At 46.8% G+C, this 24548-nt stretch overlaps 2 protein-coding genes across 2 annotated transcripts; both read right to left on the reverse strand.

The window, feature by feature from the left end:
- Positions 1-2711: 2711 nt before the first annotated feature.
- On the reverse strand, positions 2712-11807 carry LOC108675277 (TBC1 domain family member 19-like). The gene is made up of 14 exons (XM_047881666.1): positions 11721-11807; positions 8629-8767; positions 8356-8443; positions 7967-8027; positions 7627-7747; positions 7392-7504; positions 6724-6798; positions 6457-6519; positions 5617-5779; positions 5129-5195; positions 4988-5030; positions 4699-4790; positions 3376-3562; positions 2712-2928 (listed from the first exon to the last, which is right to left on the reverse strand). Exons 1-14 carry the CDS (start codon positions 11805-11807, stop codon positions 2839-2841), a joined length of 1389 nt encoding a protein of 462 aa, XP_047737622.1. The 3' UTR covers positions 2712-2838.
- A 2996-nt stretch (positions 11808-14803) lies between these two features.
- On the reverse strand, positions 14804-24528 carry LOC108675285 (the record flags this gene model as incomplete). Its single annotated transcript, XM_018163285.1, is given in 5 exon segments — positions 14804-18072; positions 18382-18649; positions 19143-19256; positions 19671-19796; positions 19919-24528. Coding segments are annotated over 5 exon segments (5561 nt in total), but the record flags the coding sequence as incomplete, so codon positions are not given.
- Between the last annotated feature and the right edge of the window lie 20 nt (positions 24529-24548).

Consider the following 24548-nt stretch of genomic DNA (forward strand, 5'->3'; position numbering starts at 1 on the left):
CACAAACCACCTGCACAGAAGCATGGCCAGGTTTGTCCTGATCTCAAGGTGCACAGAAGCACATAGAAAAAAGTGGCTCGATAGGGACACTCTGACTTCAGTCAGAAAAAAACATAAGCTATATCGGCGTTGGATGCAGAGCGGGGCAGGAGAAGACTATGAAGCATACAAGAAGGCTAGAAATCAAGCAGCTAGATCATGCCGCGTGGCGAAGAGGAGGCTCGAAGCAACAGTAGCTGCTCAGGCTAAAAGTAACCCCAAATCCTTTTGGTCGTATGTGAAAGCTAAAACAAAGTCTAAATCAGGAGTTGCTCACTTGAGACGGGAGGATGGGTCGAAGACCGAGTCTGACGAAGAGAAAGCGGATGTCCTAAACAAATTCTTCCACAGTGTTTTTACTGAGGAAAAGGGTGGCGAATTACCGGATATGCCCGTCTATCACTGGGAGGAAGAGCTGTCTGACTTCGTGATTACGGAAGAGGTAGTGAGAAAGAGTCTCAAAAGCCTGAAGAAGGACAAAGCCTCAGGCCCGGATGGGTTGAGCCCTCGCCTGTTAGCAGAAGTCGCCGACGCAATCGCCCGGCCTGTTGCCATCATCTTCAGAAAATCCCTGGAGTCAAGCACTATTCCAGACGCCTGGAGAAAAGCAAGGGTCACTCCAGTTTTCAAGAAAGGGAGTCGCCTGCAGGCCAGCAATTATAGGCCAGTTAGCCTGACATGTGTTCTCTGTAAATGTATGGAAGCCCTTGTGAAAGAGCGGATCATGGCACATCTACACCTGTCTCTTATACACATCTAGATGTGTATAAGAGACAGGGCCTAGGCTGGCTCACAAACCTACTCCTGCCTACAGCCTCTTCTCGTGAAGAGAAGAGGAGGGGGGAGGGGCGAGAAAGCCAGCCGGGTTCTTAGTGCCGGACGTACCCTTGGTTTATATACTCGCGGTATATATAGAAGTACAGTCCAGGCCCTGTTTGTAATTAATTCTAAACGATTACTTGCAAGTTAGCTTTTACACAATCAAGGACGTAAGACACTATAGGTGTTTACTCGATGAACGCGGCTGACTCTCCAAACAAAACCAGGTAACTTCTTCAAAACAAAAGTAGTGCTATTACTGCTATATATTACTTTTTCGTGAAAATTATGAAAATAATAGCACTTGTGGCAATGGTCAATCATATTGCGAGTATTTGAATAAACTTGCATATTTTATTTCGACGCTTATTTATGAGTGTCTAATTTCTGTGCAAGCCAAGCAATTTCAATCAAAAATACATCAGTCTATCATCAGAATAGAAATTTTCATTGTGAGCGTGCGCCTGCACAGAAAATGCTATTAGATGTCATACCTTTATAAAAAAAATATCATGCCTCAGTTGGTTTCCGTTTACACACATGTCATGAATACCTTTCGAAAACATGTAAGAATGTGGCATTTTTACTTTCATGCAAAATACTTGTATATTGAGTTTCGTTTGAGATGATTGATTTGACCGAGGTTGAACGTATAAAGGGCCAAGAGAAGAGATACCATAATGGGCAGAGCTTTATTACGAACTGAACAACACTAAACGGGTTATCACAATGACTTATCCTGTTGCCATACAGGTAAGCTAAACGGTAAACGGTGATTACCACAATGATAATCGTCTTCATTCTGTAAATGCAACATAGAAATAAGTTCTATACTACTGCTCCTTCAACGTGGCCTATGTACAGGGAACGTTTTGCAACAGAAAAAGAGTAACATTATTATTTGTAAACATTGCTGCTATGTTTTTTTAGTTATACGGCACTTACTGGGCGCAAGCAGCTTCGCATCATATATTTGTACATATCAAGAGATAATAGCTTATCAGCATCTATTCAAATACCTACTAATAGCATAGTATACTAATAAAATACCCAATTTCTCGGTATTAGTAATACCGAGAAAAAGAAGCTTGGCATCTTCTATTTTTTACTTACCAAGACAAAAAAGCTTAGCAGCATCCACATTATATTTACCGAGAGAGACCTAAGCAGCCTCTATCTTATGGTAATACTTTCCAATGAATGTGGTACTGCAGCATCTACATATTTCATACTATTCCCAGGTATGATCAATTAACATGGTGAAGTCAAACTAGCTGACTTTTGTCTTCGCAAGATAAATAATATTTCACATCGATGGGAATTACATTAGTACTCCTTTCAAAATGAGTTCAGCTACAGATCCCCGACACTAGCCCAAGGCCTGCGATGCGATATTTATTTAAATGTTAAGAGCGTTACCTCCAACATATGAGAGCGAATTGCATAGCACGTAATAACTGTCTAACATTAAACGTTGCAGCGAAATATCATTTTATCTTATTATCAGTGTTCGAATTGAAACTGTGGCCAATCAGTAGCTTTTCTGATAAGTTGCATGAAACCTGACTGGCCTCAGCCAGTCAGGTACAACCTATTTTTGGGTTAACGATTTTTAGTACAAGATTTTAGTTAGGTTCCACGTTGTATGTTCCTTTTCGACGATTGGCTTCTTGAATACAGGGATTGAATTTGAGAGGCCTGAGGAAGAATGCCTGCTGCACCATCCCTGCACGCTCTGTACGACTGAGTAAGATTATTTCATGCATCAACGGACGATGCTCGGCCGTACCTCACCCAACTACTTTATTGAGGGCTGGTTGGTCTCAGCCAATGGAGATGTTCTGTCTCATGAGGCTGACCGGCCTACAGGTGTGCTCAGGTGTCGAGGTCGTGTCCTTCCATTAGTGTGTTCAGGTGTCGAGGTCGTGTCCTTCCACTAGTGTGTTCAGGTGTCGAGGTCGTGTCCTTCCATTAGTGTGTTCAGGTGTCGAGGTCGTGAGTGCGGTCTCCTGACAGCGCCAGCTTCAGTAGCGCCACCACTTGTATGTTGCTGATGTCAGCCAAAACGGCCTGCCAAAAACCATATGCATACTTTAGTGCTGACGATCAAATAAGCTGATAAACATGGACAGTTTATTACACATAACAGCCGTAAATATCATCACGCGCTATCAACCGCTGCCCAATGAATCAAGTCTCCCTCAGGCATTATAGAAAGCATTGAAATGTCAGGATACGAACATCAGATTCCCCAACTTCTTATAAATATTTTTGAATAGTTATCTATCATTTGTTATCATTCAATACTCATAAAAATAGCCGATGGATTAAAACATAGATTAGAATATCCTTAGACTGAAACGTCGGGGCACATGCCACCCGATTGAGACTCGGGAGAAAGGATACGGGACAAAGGTCAACTTTCGAGTTACCCAGTTAACCACCTGGCGATCAAGATCAAGAGGTGAGGCGATCAAGCTTTCATTTATTGACTATAGTCTAACTTGTTGTGTCCACCTCTGCTGCCTGCTGGGCCGTGACGTCCATGAGGTTCTGCCTTCTGAAGGAGACGATGGCGAGGGCGAGCACCGGCAACACCTCGAGCGTGCCGTAGGCCAGCACTGCGTCCCACAGCTGCAGCAGCTGATCGGGGCGCAGGTACCCGCTGAACGCACGCACCAGCCACCTGAACACGATGCTGCACCTGATGGGGGAGAGACCGGCCACTTGAACACGATGCTGCACCTGATGGGGGAGAGACCGGCCACCTGAACACGATGCTGCACCTGATGGGGGAGAGACCGGCCACCTGAACACGATGCTGCACCTGATGGGGGAGAGAACGGCCATCTGAATACGATGCTGCACCTGACGGGGAGAGATCGGACAACACGAAGATATCATGATAAAATGTGAACAAGAAAAACAGGGCTCAGCTGGGCCCAACATTTGACGTTATCGGTGCTCTATCGTAGTCGACGTGAAGTCGCATAATTGAAAGGCGGCAGGCAGCTCGAAGTTTCAACATTTCTCAGGTATACAAATTGTGTAAGCAAGCGGGAAAGCGCAATGCTGGCGGCGGACATGAAGCTCGTTTTTATCCAAAGTTTGCCGACCAGTTGCAACCTCCTACCACGCAGGTTGCGGACTAGGATGTAGACTTGAATTTGACGACGAAGTCCATGAGAAGTACAGCGCGAGAAGTGGCGCCATCGTTGAGGCTGGTTCTCTAGAGGCTAACACCCGGTAACCCTCTCCCTCGTCCATGGCCGTCGACGGAGAGTCAAATCGACAAGATCTTAGTTTGGCATCAATTGCGAACAGCAGCGTCGTAGGTGCATCCAAGGGACTTTTCTTAGCCGGCCACTACATAGTTACCGCATACCGCCACACCAGCTTAATTAGGGAGGCGACGCTGTCGAGAGTGAGCCGACATATCATATAAGCTCGCGTCCAACTTCATCTCTGAGAAACGCGTTGGAAGGAAGAAAAAGCGAGACCGACAATTGGCAGAAAGTTGGGCCGTTACAGAGGGAGTGAAGAGAGCTTCATATGGAGCCAATGCGGTATATTACGGTATATTATAAAACCTTTCTAAGATCGTTTTCTAACCATCACCAAATGCCCTTTCTTCTTTCGTAGTTAAAAATCTAAAAATATATAAGTAATAAAATTAACTAAATAAAATTAATAGAATTAATAAAAGTAATATGATTGAAACAATTCAAAATTTTATAACGTTAATATAATTAATATAATTGAGAGACCGGCCACCTGAGCAACTTTATAATAATGGCATTTGAATGCATCGCACGATGTGGCCAACACTATGAGACTCACAGGTTAATGCCCAGCGCAGAGCAGTGGTACCAGAGCTGCCGCTCTGTGCTCTGCAGCAGCTGCTCGAACTGCATCGCCAGGGCAGCTGCACCCTGCCCCAACACATGCATGCAAATGTTGATATATTATAAGTAAATATAATAATATAGTCTTCCATGAAATACGCCAAATTCTTTAATAAATCATTAAAAATTACCTGATTGTGGCTGATGACGTGTAGCAGGCACCAGTACGGCAGTACCTGACTGTGGCTGCTGATGACGTGTAGCAGGGACCAGTACGGCAGTACCTGACTGTGGCTGCTGATGACGTGTAGCAGGGACCAGTACCTGACCTGTCTCTTATACACATCTAGATGTGTATAAGAGACAGCCTACTAATAGCATAGTATACTAATAAAATACCCAATTTCTCGGTATTAGTAATNCTGCAGTACATCTCCCTGAATGTGAAGTACAGCGGCATAGGATCTTCGTACACGCACGTCAGGGGCGCGGCTGTTCACCGGGACATTCATGGGTACATTCATCAGAGGTACTAGTGGGACAGTCATATGTTGTAAACATGGGTACAGTCTTTCAGGCGCTATCGGGAAGCGCAAGTGATACCTATAATATTTTTATGTAATTATTTCTAAGTTCAAGATGTGACTAAAATCCGTTTACTTGATTACCATGGATGCATGTCTTTATGTACAGATTTTTTAAAAACATATATTCAACGTTCATCTATTTAACACCGTCTAATCAAAACCAAATATATTCAACAGAAATGTCTAACTAAGATACTTTAAATAGATATTTAATACCGATTACTCAAAGAACATCTTCACAATGAAGTGGTGCACAACGCTCCTCCCACCCTAATGAGGCTCACCGTGCATGGGAGGAACAGCTGCCCCCCCCCCTTAGGGCTCACCGTACATGGCGAACCCGTGGAAGGGAATGACCCCCGCTGGGGGGTAGGCAACGAGGGTGTATGCGGTGGGGGATGCTCCCTGAGGGGCAGCGAGAGCGGGGGAGGCGGGGGAGTGGTCAAAATGGCGGAGCACAGCACTGTCGCGGGAGAAGCACAGCAACACCTGCGCAGAGACGGGCTTTTGAGTTATGCAGATTCCTGATAGGCAGACTCTGTTTTAGGAGTTTTGAGGTAAATACGAGCATCAGTCTTTCTCTGCAGTTCAGCGCCCTCATCTTGCTGATCCTGGACGTGAAGATTCACTGGACCGTTCCCAATTGCCACACTGCACTGATCACAATCGGGGTCCAAAGCTGGCAGCAGTACACGAATAGATAGATCACTAGGGCTCTGAAGAGTGTGATCATCGGTTCCGCTTCCCTTGCTTTAAATGTGCCCCATATCCATCCCACCTATCGGCCGCCTCTTGCGGTTATTGCCGCTATGAGATCGTCAAACTTGACCTGGGTACACATCAACACTTCAAGAACGCGTTCGAATTGCATATCTTTTATTTCAGTGCCACCAGGTGGTACCAGGTAGCGGAGCGTCATCACTAACTAATAACCAGGCCTTCCACACACCTGCTGCCAATAATATCATTGCTTGCTAAGCAGAATGTGTAGGATGTTCAAGAGTTTCAGAAGATACCGTGTGCAGGAAATGCAGGCAGTAGTTGGTGATGTAGGGGGGTACATGGACCAGCAATCACCTTGCGTAGGACGTGCAACAAGTACTACATAAGGTACAAGTGGTACAGGAGGTACCTTGTGCGTTAGGTACCTGATGCATGAGAGGTACCTGGTGCAGGAGGTCCTCGAAGACGAAGTACTCGTCGTCGTTCGACGCCGTCAGTTGCACGTCCTGACGACGCCAACATGAAGTTAGTCAGCAATGTATTACAAACAACACAAGTACCGTCATCATTGTAAGAACAATCAGAACAATTATCATCATTCGTGTGATTAATCGTTGATAGCAGCAAAGCCCTACTCATCACCACCCTCATCCATCCATCCATCAATTACCATCACGGCCGCCCTCATCACTGCCGCCATCATCACTCACCTTCATCACCAACCTGTCCACCAGCAGGTCGTGGTCCAGCACCAGCTGCCGAAGATGCTCGAAGTGCTCCTCTTGCTGCAGGAGAGTCGACATACGTTAGAGCTGCTTCAACCACTGATTAAAGAACAGCGGGGCGACTCTGAAATTCAAAACTGCCCCAGCCGCTTACTACCAGACAGCAGGGCGACTCTGAAATACAGGGTCGCTCCAGCTGTGGCCTACCAGACAGCGTGGCGTGTCTGAAATTCAGAGCCGTCCCAGCTGCTGACTACCAGACAGCGAGACGACTCTAAAATTTGAAACTAGTAGACCTTGAACAAGGTCTTAATTACTCAAAAATAGCGGACCATGAACATTAGTGTGACTAGTAGACCATGAACGATGAACCGAACTTGTCCAATCAGAACTTTCATTATCAGAACTTTAAATATAATTTTCAGCTACCATTTGACCCAAGCAACTATGTTTCTTGCGGCACTGGCGCTGTCAACAGACCCAATCAGTAAACCTAATTAATGATGCTACGTGCTACTACTAACTAGTGTCAGTATCACCACAAGCGTTGTCAGCGGACGCAGGTAGCAGGCGTTACTAGTGTCACTATCAGCACTACAAGCACCATCAGCTCCATCACCACAAGGTGCACTAGACGTGCCCGTGTGGCTCACCTTGGGGCCGATTTCGACGCCGAGCACCTGCCGCCACAGAGCCCCACGCAGCCCAACGGGACAGCCATGCTTCAGGAGCTCTCTGCTCAACGGCCCGTGGTTGCGTTCCACCACTGGCGACAAAAGTCGAGGTTAAGGGTTTTGGGTGCAAGGAGAGTGTTGTGTTCTATTGCGATGCGTTATGGTGCATTAAGATGCTTGGTGGTGCAGGACTCACACACGCCACATCCCTCACCCTGCGTGGCCAGCATGAGGCGCTCTGCACCCAGCGTTAGATGTGGACGCAGCTCCCCAGGAGCGTTCTCGTCCAGTCCCAGGTGGTGGCAACAGGTGGCCAACTCCCCCAGCACCCCCACCTTCAACGAGTCCAACGACAAATAGGAGAATTGGAAATATAAACTCTAGTCACCTTATCACAAACTGCCCTATGATAATCTAGAGGCGGAGCTGCTGGCGTACTAATTAATGTACTCAGAATATAATGACTGATGGGGATCAGACTCACCCAGAATTACTCTGTGCGAGCATCACTACGACATTCACCACTTGTGGTCCCGCATTTCGATGGCACTCACCAGCCCCTTGTGGTCGCGCACTTTTATGGGTAACTGAATCATTCCCCATAGGTTTTCTTCGCTGCAAAACAGAAAATATTCAGTAATAGAAATGAAAAAAATATGAAAACAAATAACCTAAGCTGAGCTATTGTGAGCTGGTTGCTTGCATACGCCTGACACACTAGAATTTCGCAAGTTATATTCTGGGCATAAGTTTCAGAACGGTCGAAAGATTTTCGATGGTCGTAAGTTTTATGATGGTCGTAAATTCAACGATGGTCATAAATGAAGTGATGTTTGCAAGTTTCACAACGGACGCTAGTTCCACTATGATCCTAAGTTTGCTTCATAACGACAATTGACCGTTTGGGTACTACATCGTAAGTGGATCTGAGTGTGAGACTCACTAGGACTCGTCGTAGTTTGGGTTGCGGAGGCTGGCCAGGACTTCGAGGAAGTCCTTCGGTGCGTAAACTGGCCTGATTTGGCTCAGATCTGCGTTGAAACAAGATAAATGAAGAGCCATATATACTGAGTTTGTGTCCTTTATTTATAACTGCATCACGAATTTTAGGGATATGGTATCATAAAATATGCCGTAAAAGACATGGTGCTCATTATACTACAGAGACTACATGTTATAATTAGCGGAGCACATTAAGGCAGCAGAGGTCACCTGCCTGTGTCGATGGTCGACAGCTCTGCCCACTTGTCGGCGACGGCACTACGCTCCTTTTCGCTGCGTCGCCGCGCGAGGGGCAGGCCGAGCTCTGCAGCCATACTGTTGACACACTTGACGAGACGACGCTCCCACGACACCTGCGAACAATGAACACTGGTGAACACTGGAAAACACTGGTGACCACTGGTGAACACCGGGGAACCTTGGTGAACACTGGTGACCTGACTCCCGGCAGAGACTAGCAGATGAGCTCCACTTAAGGCAACCAAACGCATGTCGTTGGACTCGCGCAAAATGAACAAGCTGCCGAGGAGCGTGCGGTTAGGGTCATCATTGAGGCACCAATTTTGTGGTAATGGGGCGCATCAGCAAGACTTTGTCCAAGACTTCAAATAAAAACATAAGAACCATGTGAACACTTGTAAGTAACCGGAAAAACCGCCGTAAAGTTGAAATAGTTATGAGTAGCATGCCGATTTCTCAGAAGATATTCGCTGTGAGTTTAATTAAAACAAGGGCTCAAGAGTTGCGCTTCGGTCCGGTTATAAATTCCCTTGCGTTCGAGAGGGGAGGAAAAAACACGAGGGGAACTTTCCGTGCCATACTTATGATGTCCAAGTGGTGCGCGAGATTCTTCAAACATAGGCGCACAATTCATTCCGTCGAGGTAGATACATATTATTCTTCATCGACAGTTCAAAAGCTCCAGGAAACCGAATTACAACCTCAGAGGTACATGCGTCGACAAGTGGTGAAATGGCACGTGAAGTGAATTTAAAACGTAGAAAAGTTAGACAGCGAGTTTCACGGGTACGAGCCGTGCCGGAACGCGAAGAGCCAGTCACCTAGCTGAGGGTGCGAGCCCAACACACTGCTAAGATCTAGTGATATGAATATGAGCCACACCAAGAGACAGAAGAATTTAGGCGGAAAATTACGCTGGTATACGAACTGTACCGAGGTGCCAAAAGTCAGTCACAGTTACTGAGGGTACGAGCCCTAATACACTACGGAGAAAAGCTAAAGGTTAGAAGGCAGTTACGCCCACGGAGCAAAAATATAACCCAGTACTCACTGCAGTGAGTGGCAGAGAGCGCATTTACTCGTCGACGAAAACGTGAAGTCGCTGACGGACGGACAGACGGACGGACTGACAAGCACAACAGCGCCTTTTTTCCATAAATGAGAAAATGCGCTAAAAAGGATATTAGCCTTTACGACACCAGGGTGCAGACGGTACGGTTATGAGCCGCACCAAAACGCCGCAGTCTGCTAGGACAACCAAGAACACTGCCTTCGCCGTATTTAGTCCGTAAGTGGATCTCTAGCATACGCCTGGTTAAACCAAGCGCTATATGAGAGTCGGTGAAGCTTACGAGATATCTTCACATCTAAAGAAGAATCGTAGTAGCTTAAATCTGCATCTCTCCTAGAGTCTAAGTGCTTGGACCCATTAAAATAAGCTTACAACAATAGTTACAATACCTCCTTTACAATCAATGTATACAAAACTGGCTATTAACATCTATGGGCCAAGAAAAGCAAATAATATATTACAACAAAGTAGAACCATTTTTCGATCCTTTGGCCACATATTTCTTGGTGAAGGTCGGTATATGATAAAAGAACTCTCGAAGATACCTAATTCGCAAGCGCGTAAGTCAAGAACTTTGTAGCAATCCGCCTAGATGAATGAAATATTAACTAAAAGCATTATCAAAGTGCGATGAGAAGTAATATCACATAGAATCATAGTAATGAAAAGTTTACCTTTTTGGCAGCATGATCACAGGTTGTAATTGACTCGCCTAGACGATTGTACCGTAGATTGACAGCGCTTATTTACATACAACACAACAAATCATTACGAGTATCAGATTAAAAATAAAGTCATTTCCCAAAATAATTGCACATTAAAGTAAAAAAATCCTAGATCAAGCGATCATTTACTAAGAAAATATCATAAAAATAAATCTAATCCGGGGCTAGCAGACGATGAATGATGCTTAGCAAACGAATCTAACTTAACGCTCTCTATGAATAATATCACATTAAAAGGGGGTTCCTTGTTTCCGACAATAAATAAAAAATGTTTCATGTGTCATTTCTTAGTCAGGCAACAGTCTGACTAAGAAAAACACTGTTCTTAAAAAAAATAGTTCACAAAACTTGAATTCTGTCTCACACTGATTCTTACTAGTGAACACTGATGCACACTAGTGAACACTGATGCACACTAGTGAACACTGATGCACACTAGTGAACACTGATGCACACTAGTGAACACTGATGCACACTAGTGAACACTGATGCACACTAGTGAACACTGATGCACACTAGTGAACACTGATGCACACTAGTGAACACTGATGCACACTAGTGAACACTGATGCACACTAGTGAACACTGATGCACACTAGTGAACACTGATGCACACTAGTGAACACTGATGCACACTAGTGAACACTGATGCACACTAGTGAACACTGATGCACACTAGTGAACACTGATGCANGATGTGTATAAGAGACAGGCACTAAGGTAACCATTCATTCTGAAGTATTAATGCTGAACAAAGCTCGGCTTTTAAAAGAGCTCATAGCTTCCCAGACAGACATTTTAACGTGGGTAATTAGAATGCAGTGACTCGACATTTTTCCAATAAATAATTACGTGAATCAAGCGTACGAGAGCCACAGTCGCCTGTAGGCCTGTCTCTTATACACATCTAGATGTGTATAAGAGACAGGATGATGGCAGGGGGAGTAACTGGAGGACAGTAGCCGATGTGAGGTTTGGGGAGGGATGATGGCAGGGGGAGTAACTGGAGGACAGTAGCCGGCGTGAGGTATTGGGGAGGGATGATGGCAGGGGGAGTAACTAAGGTGGCTGAGAGGGGCTACGAGGGAGCAATTGGGGGGCAAGGGATGGAGGGTCAGGACGGGAGCCGCAGGAATTTTTTTTTTTTTGGGGGGGGGGCAAGAGCCCCCAGGAGACATTAGGGGGAATATCCTCCACTGGGGGGCGGGGGCAAGAGCCCCCAGGAGACATTAGGGGGAATATCCCCCACTGGGGGGCGGGGGCGCTAACCTTGACGTCGGCGAGGAGCGGCGGGTAGAAGTCGGCGGCCTGAAGCTCCGCCGCCAGCGCCGCTACAACCGCCGCGTTGCTCTGCATCCTGCTGCTCTTGTCTTGTCCTGTTATCCTGATGCCCTGTTGTCTTGTCCTGTTATCCTAAGACCCTGTTGCCCTCTTGTGCTGCCTTGCTTTCCTTTGCGCTGTTGTCCTGACGAGATGTGGAGAAGCGCACTGTGTGCAACAGATCAATGGAGTTGTAATGAGCATGTATAATGTGCACCGAATTATTTTCTCTTGAATCAACGAACTCAATGAACAGATCAATGGAGTTGTAATTAGCAAGCATTACATTACACCATATTATTTTCTCTTGGATTAATGAACGCAATGAAGATCTACAGACAACCACAATATTGCTAGCAGCGCTGCTATGTATAACCTTGCACGCGTAGTTGACGGTTATGAACTCATGCTCAAGGTAATACTTTAATAAAATTCAAGATTATTTGTTGTTAGATTTATGCTTACCTGGGTAAAGATCTTCAACAGTAAGTGATAAATCTCTCAGTTAAAGCCAAGTCCATCCTTCAATATTGAATACCCAAGGTGTTGTCGCTCTGGTCAAGCAGTCACTAACATATGTAGTAGTCATAAATTAATCAGATACGTTGGAAACAACGCGCCCTTACAATTTTTATTGATCCTTTTGTGCTCCTGCACGACTCAGTTCATCCGATGATTCGGTATGATCTTCTTTGAAATTCCATCGCTTCGCATTCTATCACACACGATTAATCTATTGCTTTCGTTATACATCAGAGACTTACTAAATCTGAAATGATGCCACATACAGGGTGTCCCAAAAAAACGATACTCAACTTTGAATGGCTGTAACTCGAAAAGTATTAGAGTTAAAAAAAATTGGAAGGTCAGGATTTGTTTCCTATGTTTTTCTCTATCCCTCCACCAAAAATCAGACAGATCGATGTAGCCATAAGCGTTTGATAGAACTTTCAGTGACTTGTGCTAAAATCGTGCTTGCGCAATGTTTTAGTAAGATCATTTTGCATAATCATAACAGTGTCTTGACATGTTTTCTTTTCGCTGTTTTATTTTTTGTATCTTTGGTGAGACAAAACATGGCAATCTTTGGTGAGAGACAATCATGGCAATCTTTGGTGAGAGACAATCATGACAATCTTTGGTGAGAGGGAATTTCAAAACCAAAGATTGTCTTTCACCAAAGATTGTCATGATTGTCTCTCACCAAAAATTGCCATGATTGTCTCTCACCAAAGATTGTCATGATTGTCTCTCACCAAAGATTGCCTCTCACCAAAGATTGCCATGTTTTTGTCTCACCAAAGATTGTCATGATTGTCTCTCACCAAAGATTGTCATGATTGTCTTTCACCAAAGATTGCCATGTTTTTGTCTCACCAAAGATACAAAAAATAAAACAGCGAAAACAAAACATGTCAAGACATCGTAATGATTATGCAAAATGATCTTACTAAAACTTTGCGCAAGCACGATTTTAGAACACGTCACTGAAAGTTTTATCAAACGCTTATGTCTACATCGATCTGTCTGATTTTTGGTGGAGAGATGGAGAAAAACATAGGGAACAAATCCTGACCTTCCAATTTTTTTTAACTCTATTACTTTTTGAGTTACAGCCATTCAAAGTTGAGTATCGTTATTTTTGGGACACCCTGTATAGAACCGTGCTCAATTTTATCAATTGTTTTCTATGTTTGTTCTCCAGAAACCTTCACTAACTCTAAAATGGCAATTTCATTTATGGAATCATCTATCACCTACGCATAAATATACCCTGGGTTTCATAACAAGTTTCCCTGATAGCGCCCACCAACGAATCACCGCAACTCTGAGCGCTGTACACTCACTGACACAAGCATTCAATCTCCAGCCTCAAGTCGTGCGTTGCCATGACGATAGCGTGACGCGTTGCCATGACGACGGCGTGACGCGTTGCCATGACGATGACGTGACGCGTTGCTATGACGATGGCGTTATGCATTGCCATGTCGACACCCACTCAATATTCCAGCATTGAATGGGCCGCCGTGGGCCACACATTTAACTTTTAAATAAGCCCTGGAGCCCAAGCATGATAAAACTACGCTCAGCCACAGAGTTATAACCCGCAGACTACGCTAGAACACACTAATCCAGACCAGTGACACGATGCTTAAAATAAATAACGCCGTAGGTATTCAGCCAATACTTAAGCATGCTTGGTCAAAAACAGGCAGTTCTACATCCAGTCTAGCCTACTCACAACATTCATACAACCAATGACCGGCTCTACTTGCCCCACCTAACTTTCGCAGCCAATGAGGTAAAAAAGTTGGTCTGGTAAGGTCCGTTTGAGTGGAGAAATGTTGCTACTTGAGTAGGTTATGCCAGATGCGGTATGACCGCTTTAGCGATGCTTGTGGACATACAGCGATAGGGCTTCAAGAAATTTACTTCAATGAGAGCTGTTCCTAGCGTTCTTCTCCACGGATGGGAAAATAAATTGCAGTTTTTAGTTGGGCCAAGTTGGCTTGTGGCATCACTGGCATGCGCTCCCATCGAACACATCGATTGTAAGAAGAGGCAGCAACAATCACAAAACTCGGGCAAGTCTATGAGTAGAAATCTTTCAACGCTTTCAATATCACGCGTCTCAACTACCATTCGCTATCATCTACCGCCGTCAGTAGACACCGGCCACTTTTTGTGCTACTGCGCCCTCGATTGTCCTCAATGATACCACAGATTCACCGATACGATTTGACTTTACTCGATATCAATTAATTTGTTTAAGGAGAGTTATCAGCAGATATTGTATTCAAGAACCTCCTGTCGGTCTAGATGTCATCAGCTGCCATAAAATTTCTTACCATGCGAACGAATAAATTCCTTTAACTTACTTCCCAATAACCACCACTTAGGTATACGGGATTAAGGTGGTACTTCAATGACGACTGTTCCTGATGCTCAGTCAAATCCAGTCTTGCGTGTCCGTCAATTTTGACAACTAAAGTCCATTGGTATAGATGAAATAAGGGAAATAAAATACAGGATGTATAAAAATGAATTTAAAAGCTATTTCATATTATCACATGAAATACAGATCAATTGCACAAATATATACATTAAAGGTAATCATCGAAGCGTGAAATACAAGCTGAGAAAGAACAGCGCCCTCATCTTCTCCTGCTGGGGAGCGGGGCATCCTTGGGGGGGGGGTAACACGGTATCCTGGACACTAATTCTGGTTACTCTATAGTATCCAGGATACCACCATCGCCACCAACGTCGAAGGTTACTCTATAGTATCCAGGATACCACCATAGCCACCGACGAAGGTTACTCTATGGTATCCAGGATACCACCAGCGCCAACGACGAAGGTTACTCTACAGTATCCTGGAAACCACCGACGAAGGTACATAACTCTATAGTATCCTGGATACCACCTTCGCCACCAACAACGAAGGTTACTCTATAGTATCCTAGATACCACCGCCCCCCTGACCTCAGCCCTTACCGCCAGCACTGAGGTCAACATTACAGGAGCTCTTGGAGGGCGGCGCCTCTGAGGTAACCGTTTATTCTGAAGTATTTCTGCTGAGCAAAGCTCGGCAAGCAGGAGTTCTTAAAGGAGCTTCCCAGACAGACATTTTAACGTGGGTAATTAGAATGCAGTGACTCGACATTTTTTCCATTAAATAATTACGTGAATCAAGCGTACGAGAGCCACGGTCGCCTGTAGGCGTCCTGAGCTTGTCAGCTGTCAACCGCAAGGGGCGGTTGGTTCAGACACGCATTGCCACTACTCCTGATAAACTTAGAATATAGCTTTAAAAATCACAGACATTTTAGCGATAACATCGACCAGCACACATTACCTATGAGGATCTACGAAGCATTTTCATAAAATTACACAAGTGATCTGCAGTGGTCCATCTGCAGTGGCCCATCTGCAGTGGTCCATCTGCAGTGGTCCATCTGCAGTGGTCCATCTGCAGTGGTCCATCTGCAGTGGTCCATCTGCAGTGGTCCATCTGCAGTGGTCCGTCTGCAGTGGATCCATCTGCAGTGGTCCATCTGCAGTGGTCCGTCTGCAGTGGGTCTACCCAAGTGTCCCCTGAAGTCGGTGCCAGGTATTTGTGACGACGATTAATCACTGCACTATTCATCTCACTTCCCTGCATTATTCATTCATTTTCATTATTCATTTTCGTTTGTCTACTCAAGAAGAATGTCGGCTGCAGCATTGTTACAACGCCAGGCTCGTAAGTTTGCCACTGCTCGCCATGTTTGAGTTGTCATGGCGGCTGGGTCGAAATCTTTCAGATAATCAAGAAAAATTGTCAAAAATTAAATAATACCGGTATCGAAGGGATTAAAATTGCATAGGATTCATGTAATCGCATAAATAAAGGACAAAACTGCATAAAACAAATCATTAAAACTCCCGTCACCAGAACAACAGATTGCCTGCTTGTGGGCACGATAACGCTTATATCAGACATACACAAATAGATAACGAAGATGTAACTGATAAGAACAGAGGTAGATGATAGCAATTCTAATGAAAGTCGGTCCCACGAATGGTTAACTAAAGTGCACATGAAGGGACCACAACTTCACGAGCATTATATTCTTACGCAACAAATAACATATTGATTTGCCATCCAGCAGCTTCAGTTTTGTGATTGTAATTAAAAACGACAAATAATCCACAAAAGACAATGTTTGTCAGCTATTGCAAAGCGCTCTTTGTTAACCAGCGATAAATTTTACGAAATAATCTATTAAAAGATAGATTAAATGTGACACAAGGAACTTAAAATAGAGCTAATTATTAAAATACAGTCCGAATTGATAATGAAATAAGATAAATAATAAGACAACGCCGTGGTCCCAATACAACGAATTTCCAAGCTAGCAGGTCAAAACGAGGCTGTCATGTGGGGAAGATGAAGTGATGAAAACAAGCTGACCGTAACGCAAGCGAAAACAAATTAGTAAAACTTCATAGTCTTGCTTGTGTAATGGGTATCTGTGGCGCTACAATCAAGAACTGGGGTCGTTCTAATCAAGAGCTGCAGTGGCTCTAATCACGACCTGAGGGCCGTTCTAATCAATAGCTAGGGCAGCTCGAATCGAGAGCTAGGGCGGCTACAAATGATCTGGAGCCACCCTAATCAATAGCTGAGGCCGCTCTAATCAAGAGCTGCAGTGGCTATAATCACGGCCAGGGGTGATTTTAACCAAGAGCTAGGGCGGCTCTAAACAAGAACTAGGGCAGCTATAATCACGGCCAGGGGCGGCTTTAATCAAGATCTAGAGCGGCTCTAATTAGCCTCTGTAGCAGCCTTAATATCAGACGTTAACGCGACCCAAAATTTGTTTGGAGAAAACGCGTAGACATTGCACGCGTATTGCCAGGAAATTAAACTTAAATTAACAAGATAACTCATCAAAAAATATTCAGAAGCTCCAAAATCAATATCAATATCGTCTATTCAGTATTATTGCAGGAAATATTGTTGTTGATGTTTTTGTATGTCTTGCTTCTGTATAGGTCCGTGACTCGATAACCGAGGTCGCTCTGGACAGGCTTTAGACGGGCCTTTGACGGGCTTTAGACGGGCTTTTGACGGGCTTGAATCATCCATGCACCGTCCATCATTTTACGCTCAGCAATGACGTGTTCACTGAGGGCCGTCACGCAACGACGTGTTCACTGAGGGCCGTCACGCAACGACGTGTTCACTGAGGGCCGTCACGCAATGACGTGTTCACTGAGGGCCGTCACGTAATGACGTGTTCACTGAGGGCCGTCACGTAATGACGTGTTCACTGATGGCCGTCACGCAATGACGTGTTCACTGAGGGCCGTCACACAATGACGTGTTCTTTAACGTCCATAACGTGCCTGAGGTCGTCGGAATATAAAACGAGGGTGACGTGCTGGGAGAGTCTCATACTAACGCTCCTGCTGACGCTGGTCCACTCGTACTGAGCCAGTAAATTCGAGAGTATTTCAGTGCGAGTCTCGAGATGTCCACCGCGGGCGGCGGCCAGCATGACGACGAGGTCTCTGATGGACGAGAGGTCCAGGAACTGGAGCACGTCCTCCAGGACCATGAAGCGCCTTCGTGACGACCGGTGGACGAAGAGGTCAGGCAGCGGCTTGAAGCTCTCCTCGAAGGTGAAGCCTGGGGAGGACGTTGAGGAGGGCGCCTTCAGATGAGGACAAGGGGCGACGGATGGGGGGAGTCCCAGGGACGTCTCGGGAGCAGGGGGATTTGAGAACAGCTTGAAGCCCTGGTCCGGGGGATCTGTGGGGGATAAACCATTAGCCCCATCAGGTGCTCACCAGCCCGTGGTATGTGGTACCATGAAGACACGTGGTACATGGTACCATGGAGACACGTGGTACGTGGTACCATGGAGACACGTGGTACATGGTACCATGAAGACACGTGGTACGTGGTACCATGGAGACACGTGGTACCATACAATAACTAGACCCTGAACTGAGCACTTACGAGGGGTCTATATCTCACCCATGAACCTCACTAGACCACAGAACATAACCTTCAGTAACTAGACCCTGAACAGACCCCTACAAGGGGTCTATATCTCACCCATGAACCGCGCTGGGCCGCAGAAGTCCCAGTGGGCGGCCTGGATGCCTGTGAGGTCACTGAGATGCTGCAGCACCAGTAGGAGACACACTGAGTCAGTGGTGAGATCAGCGGGACGCTGACCGCTGTACGTCGTCAGCGTGGGGTCAGCGCCGTAGCTCAGCAAGAGGCGCGTCAGCTCGGCGTGCCCGTTCTCCATGGCCTCGTGCAAAGGGCGCAGTCCTCCATGCCCCGCCGCATTCACCAGGGCCCCGTGGGCCAGCAGGGCCTTGAGGGAGAGGGAAGGTGAGTGGGGTGTGGGGTTAGCATGGCCCCGTGGGGCAAGAGGGGGGTGTGAGGTTAGCATTCTGTCATGAGATAAAGGGATAAAGAGGGTTGAGAGGCCATCTTTATAGTACCTTACAGGTGGTTGAGAGACCATCTTTATAGTACCTTAAAGGTGGTTGAGAGGCCATCTTTATAGTACCCTAAAGAGGGTTGATAGGCCATTTTTATAGTACCCTAAAGAGGGTTGAGCGGCCATCTTTATAGTACCTTAAAGGTGGTTGAGAGACCATCTTTATAGTACCCTAAAGAGGGTTGAGAGGCCATCTTTATAGTACCCTAAAGAGGGTTGAGCGGTCATCTTTATAGTACCTAAAGGTTGTTGAGAGGCCATCTTCATCCTACCCTAAAATATCAAAATAAATTAGCCTCCCTCTTCACTCAACAAAGGACGACCCGTAAGACTCCTGACGAAGAGACTGGTGACGAAGCAGTACCTGCACGACGGCGAGGTGCCCTCTGTTGCAGGCCTCGTGCAGGGGCGTGTAGCCTGCGTTGTCTCGCACGTTCACGTCGAACTCGGGGCTCTCGAGACAGTACATGAGCGCGTCCTGTAGGGCATGGAGGGCGTTAGTGGGGGGCATGGCAAACGTTACAACATGGTGGGGGCGTTACATATTTAGGAAATTGTAATAATTCACTTGAGTTCTCTACATCAGCTTTGGCACATCACAGGAGATAGATCATGAGTTCCCACATTATCTTTATTACAGCAGCAATCAGTTTGTACAAATGAAACATGGATCAGAAGGAGACTTCCGACGAGGATGAGATCGTAAAGTCAACTCCTAATATCTGGAATAACTCGTCCCTAGTAAGTTCCGGTCCGCAATAAAGGTAGATCCGTAATGTCAGGATAACCGCTATTTTGTAGCATAAATGACTAAATCCTTACAGAAATAATATATCGTAAGAATGACTCAATATATATCAGTGACTATAGCGTGATCACTACGGTGCCCTACGTGAGCGTTGGTGCGGGCGGCCTTGTGTAGGACGGTCTCCCCGAGGTGCTTGTTGACCACCCATCCCCGCACCTCCCCCGCGATGTCCTTCGTGTCCTCCGGCCACAACTCCTGCCGCCGCGTCACCTGTCATGACCACCACACATAAGTCACATCACACATCAAAGTTACATAAGTTACATCACTATCAGATGTCCACATCTCACGTTCAGTTCACATGTTCACATCTCACGTTGAGTTCAGCTCACCTGTTTCTTCTTAAGGGACAAGATGGCGTCGTCGTCGGGCTTGGGCAGCGCCCTCTTCTTCTTGCGGATGTAGTCGAAGCCGCTGCTCTTGTGGATCTTGTGCTTCTTGCGGTGCTTCTTCTTGATGTCCAGGAGTGTCGGGGCGCCGAAGATGGTGAAGGCGTTGGTGCCATCACCTCGACGCAGTGAGTCCTCAAGAGAGGTGTTCCTCGAAGACGTTAGGCTAGGTAACTCAGCAGTAATCTCGCTGTCCTCCTCACCAGACCCTATGGCCGCACCGTCAGATGGGGTGTTAGGGCGCGTTGAGCTTGGTAGTGACGTGGTGTCATCATGGGTGTTGCTAAGCCCTTGCAGTTTCAAGGAGCCGTTCATAGTTGCCTTCTTCGGGGTAAGTTTTTTGGCGATGAGAGGAGCTTCGGTTTTCTGCACGACGTCCCCGAACACGGCCCTGATAGTCGCCTCGTCCAACAGTTGCCGGTTCTCTTTTCGGGTGCGAGATTGCAGAGGCGTTGATGAAAAAATATTGATACCGTTGCTTTGGAAGAGCTCATTGAAGACTTTCCAATGGGCATCGATTGTGTCTTTCCTAAAGAAAGTCGCTAACTTGCGTAGATCGACTTGCTTTTCAGACACCAGACCAGGAGTGGGCAGGAGTTTGGGCGAAGGATCGGTCGGTAGGATGGCTCTAGATCTGCTCAGCCATGCGGTGTTCACGCGATTGTATTTTCTTTTGAATTTCTTAATGAGTTGAGCAGCCACAGACTTACGTCTTGCGAGAGGTGCGCTGTCAGAAGCAGGGCTCCGACGGCTTGCAAGCGAGTCAGAGTCGGACTCATCAGTTGCCATCATGGAGGGCGCCACAGAAGGGGTTGGCGTGAGGCCTGTGTGAGTTCTTGAAGTGCCAAACGCAGGGAAAGAATCTAAACCGAACCTGCGGACGTTGCAGCCTGAGTCTGAGTCCATACCTACGTCACCTACTTTGTCGAAGAAATTCTGAAGGATACTATTAGTGGTGAAGAGGCTCTCCTTGGTCTTCTCGCTGGCCATCTGTGAGGAGGAATGCGTGTTGGTTTTGCTGCGTGTCACGCGCCCGCTCACCTCCCGACCTGAACTGTGCTCCAAGTTGCGCTTCGGGAACTCGTCGGCACAAAGATTGTCCCAGCCTTTCGAAGATAGCAGCTGCTTAGGCAGACGTGCAAATTCCTTCTTGAATTTAAGCAAACCTTCTTCCCATCCCGCGTGGAATTGGTCCCCAGACCCAAATTTGGGCTTCGCCCAACTCTGCCTGAATTTGGCCTCGTGAAGAGAGTCCAGTTTCTCTTTGATTTTGCGGGACATTTCAAGGCGACGAGCTTGCTCAAGGATGACGTCTTCCCTCTCTAGCTCTGCGAGTCTGACCTTCTTGAGCTTGAGCAGGATGCTGTCACTGTCAGGTAGGGACATAGAGTCATCCTCTCCCTCAGGTCCACTGCTCAGCAATGGTGAAGAAGCCACTGCCGGCGAAATCGTATCAGATTGCGCAACTTTGGCCTGCTTCTTGTCGTCATTGAATGAAGGCTTTTCTCTCTGCTGCAAACTTGACAGATCAGATTGAGCAACCGAATCTGACTCGCTGTCAGATTTGATCAAGGAGCTTTTCTTTGCTTTCATTAATCGATTACCTCGTTTGTTATTGTCTGAGCTTGAAGGTTCCTCAGGTTCTTCTTTAATTTGAGCGCGTTTCTTCGTTAAGAGCGCCTCGGAATTTTTATCGCCCGCGGACTTCACTTTCATTTTTTTGCGATTTCTGGTAAAAATTGATCTTTGGTCAGCCTCAGATTCGGACGAAGAAACCGTCCGTTTCTTTATAACGACTTCGTCCTTCTTTTTAGATTTGGAGCGGGAGGCTCGGGGAGGTTCGTAAGCGTCATCGTCTTCATCAGTGGAATATTTACAAGTTTTCCGGGCCCGACGTCGATTGGAAGACGATTTCTGGTCGTCTGATGAGTCCGACACACGTCGCGCCCTCGGCTTCATCGCAGGACCTGTTCGTCGGCGACGAGGACGGCTACGCTGATCGTCCTCCTCCTCATCATCGTCGCTACTGTCCGAGTCCGCTCTTCTTCTCGGATGTATTTTGCGATAATTATTTCTACTAGAAAATGTTGACTCAGTCGAGTCGGTGTCGGCGCTGCTGGTGGTACTGTCGTCGCTGGAGTCGGGGGAGAAATCGGTGTCATCACTCTTCCTTGCCCGGGCGCCCTTCGTGCTCCTGATGGAGCGATACTGCAGGCGAGACCCTTTGCTTCTGTCATGGCTGGTCCTCCGCTCTGACTCACTTTCGCTACTTCGTCTCCTGCGCTGGGATTTTTTATGGACGGCTTGCTTCTTCTTCTTCGAGTCTTTGATTTCCTTCTGAAGTTCCAATTCAAAATCACTCGCATCCTCGTCCGGGATAAGCTCCGTGCAACTCTCGTCCGAGTGAGACGCGTAAGTTAAAATTATTCGTTCCTTGGAAGACTTGTCTTTGATGCTCTTAAACTTGCCACGGAACTTGACAGGAGGTTCAGCTTCACTCTCACTCTCATGCTCCGAGACTTGGGGAGGTATGGGTGCCACTTCGCCATTGTCGATCGCCTTCTGGATCAACAACTTTTGTTCGTAACGTCGTCCCAGAGTCTTGGTCTTGCGGCTGGTCGTCACTTCCCTGTTCTGCGATAAGTCGCTCAAAAACTTATCGAAGTTAACATTGCCCCAGACATCTTGATCAGGGTTGTGGCATTCAGGCTCTTTAGTCCCAGAGTTGCCAGGTTCATTATAATCGTCGTTAACCTCAGATTTCACCTCAGCTTGCAATGGCGTTAAAGATGCTGATATCGTAAGCACATTGCTGGTCTGGTTATGCGAATAACTTCCAGTTAAAGGACTGCCTTTATTTCTGTCCAATTGTTGCACGTCAACGTTACCGACACCTACAGCCTTGCGACCAACAAGCATCTTCTGCTCAGCCTTCGTTTTGATCCGAAGGGGGTCGAAATCTTCACCAGCGTCTGAGTTGCGGCTTACTGAGTCCGCGTTTGCGCTGCCCGAGTCAGCATTTCTGCTGACACTGTTCGTAGCTGTTGTCGACAGACCTTGACGAGCCTTGGCAGAAGAAGGGAAAGGACAACTGCCATGTTTGACAAGGTTGTTCAGCTGTCTGGGCTTACGGACGGGACTGGGCGCCAGGGCCAGAGTTAATGTGGGCACTCCGGTGGACACAGGGAGATCTGCTGCTGAAGAAGGAGTGGTGGTCTCTGGAGGCTGGTAGTCTGCACTGTAGTGGGTATGACCTCCAGATGAAGGGGCGGTACTGTAGGGTGGGTAGTCAGAGCTGGGATGAAGGAAATGTGCCCCTGATGCACGTTCCGGGTATGGGTATGGATAAGAATTATGAGGTGGGGGGTAATTGGGGTGCACTGGGTAGGGCGGATGTGGGTGCTGCGTGGGTCCATCATAGTACGGGTACTGGTGCAATGAGTGGCCCTTTGTCACATCCGACGATGCCGTGGTTGGGGTAACATTTAAACGATTCTTTGACCCTTGACTAGGTCCTGAATCCGACCCTTGATTGGGCCATTGAGCCGACCCTTGATCCAAGGGTTGCTGCGCTGATGGCACACACTTCAGCGAGGAATGTCCTGTTGCCGGCGGAGCAGCAGACCCATTACCTCCAGCCCCATTACCCATTTCAGCGTCATGTTGAGCACCTGACGGTGGGCGGTAATGGGTGGCAGTTCCATTAAAAGGTCGCTGCTCAGTTGGAGGTTTACTGTCATCGGGACGCTGGAGTTCGGATGAGTACGCCTCGTGAGGATGAAATGAAGCAGTGGTCGGGCCAGTGGGCAGTAACGGCTGGTTGAATGAGAGCTCGGATGAGCAATTGTCGGATGGATGAGGCGGTGGATAAGATGATTTAGGAGAGTATGGATGATCAGGCTTGTAGTAACTCTGGTGAGAATATGGATGTGACGTTTGTAACGGATGGGTATAAGTGTAAGAAGATGGATGAGGCTTGCAGGGTGAATAAGACGAGTAGGGAGATTGAGCTGGAGGATGAACGGGGGAGTGAGCTGGAAGATGAATAGGAGAGTGAGCAGGAGGATGAATTGGGGACTGAGTAGGAGGACGAATGGAGGGGTGAGCTGGAGGATGAGTGGCATGAGACGATGAATGTGGCGTGGAGTATGAAGAGTGAGTAAGAGAATGAATGGATGAGTGAGAAGACGAAGAGGAGGAAACAGAAGATTGTGGATGGAACGAGGGATGAGATGCAGAAAAGATGGATGAATCGGGAAGCGGATGCGAAGAGGGATGTAAGGAAGCTTCAGGACGAGGATGAACAGACGTGCGGGCAGAAGGATGACTTGATGACGAAGTAAATTGCTCAGATGGTGGATGACAGGAAGGATTGGATGATTGGTAAGACGGCGGGTGAATGGAGGAGCCACCCGATGGATGCTGAGGAGAATAAGATGGAGGATAATACGATGGATGAGCAGGCGATCGTGAGGGTGGATGAACTGACGTGCTAGCAGGCGGATACGTGGATGTGCGCGATAATGGATGTGCAGGAGGGTGAGGTGGATGAGCAGGTGGATGTGAAGGTGGA

The sequence above is a fragment of the Hyalella azteca genome, unplaced genomic scaffold (assembly GCF_000764305.2).
Source record: "Hyalella azteca isolate HAZT.00-mixed unplaced genomic scaffold, Hazt_2.0.2 contig1120, whole genome shotgun sequence".
NCBI classification, from domain to species: Eukaryota; Metazoa; Arthropoda; class Malacostraca; order Amphipoda; family Hyalellidae; genus Hyalella; species Hyalella azteca.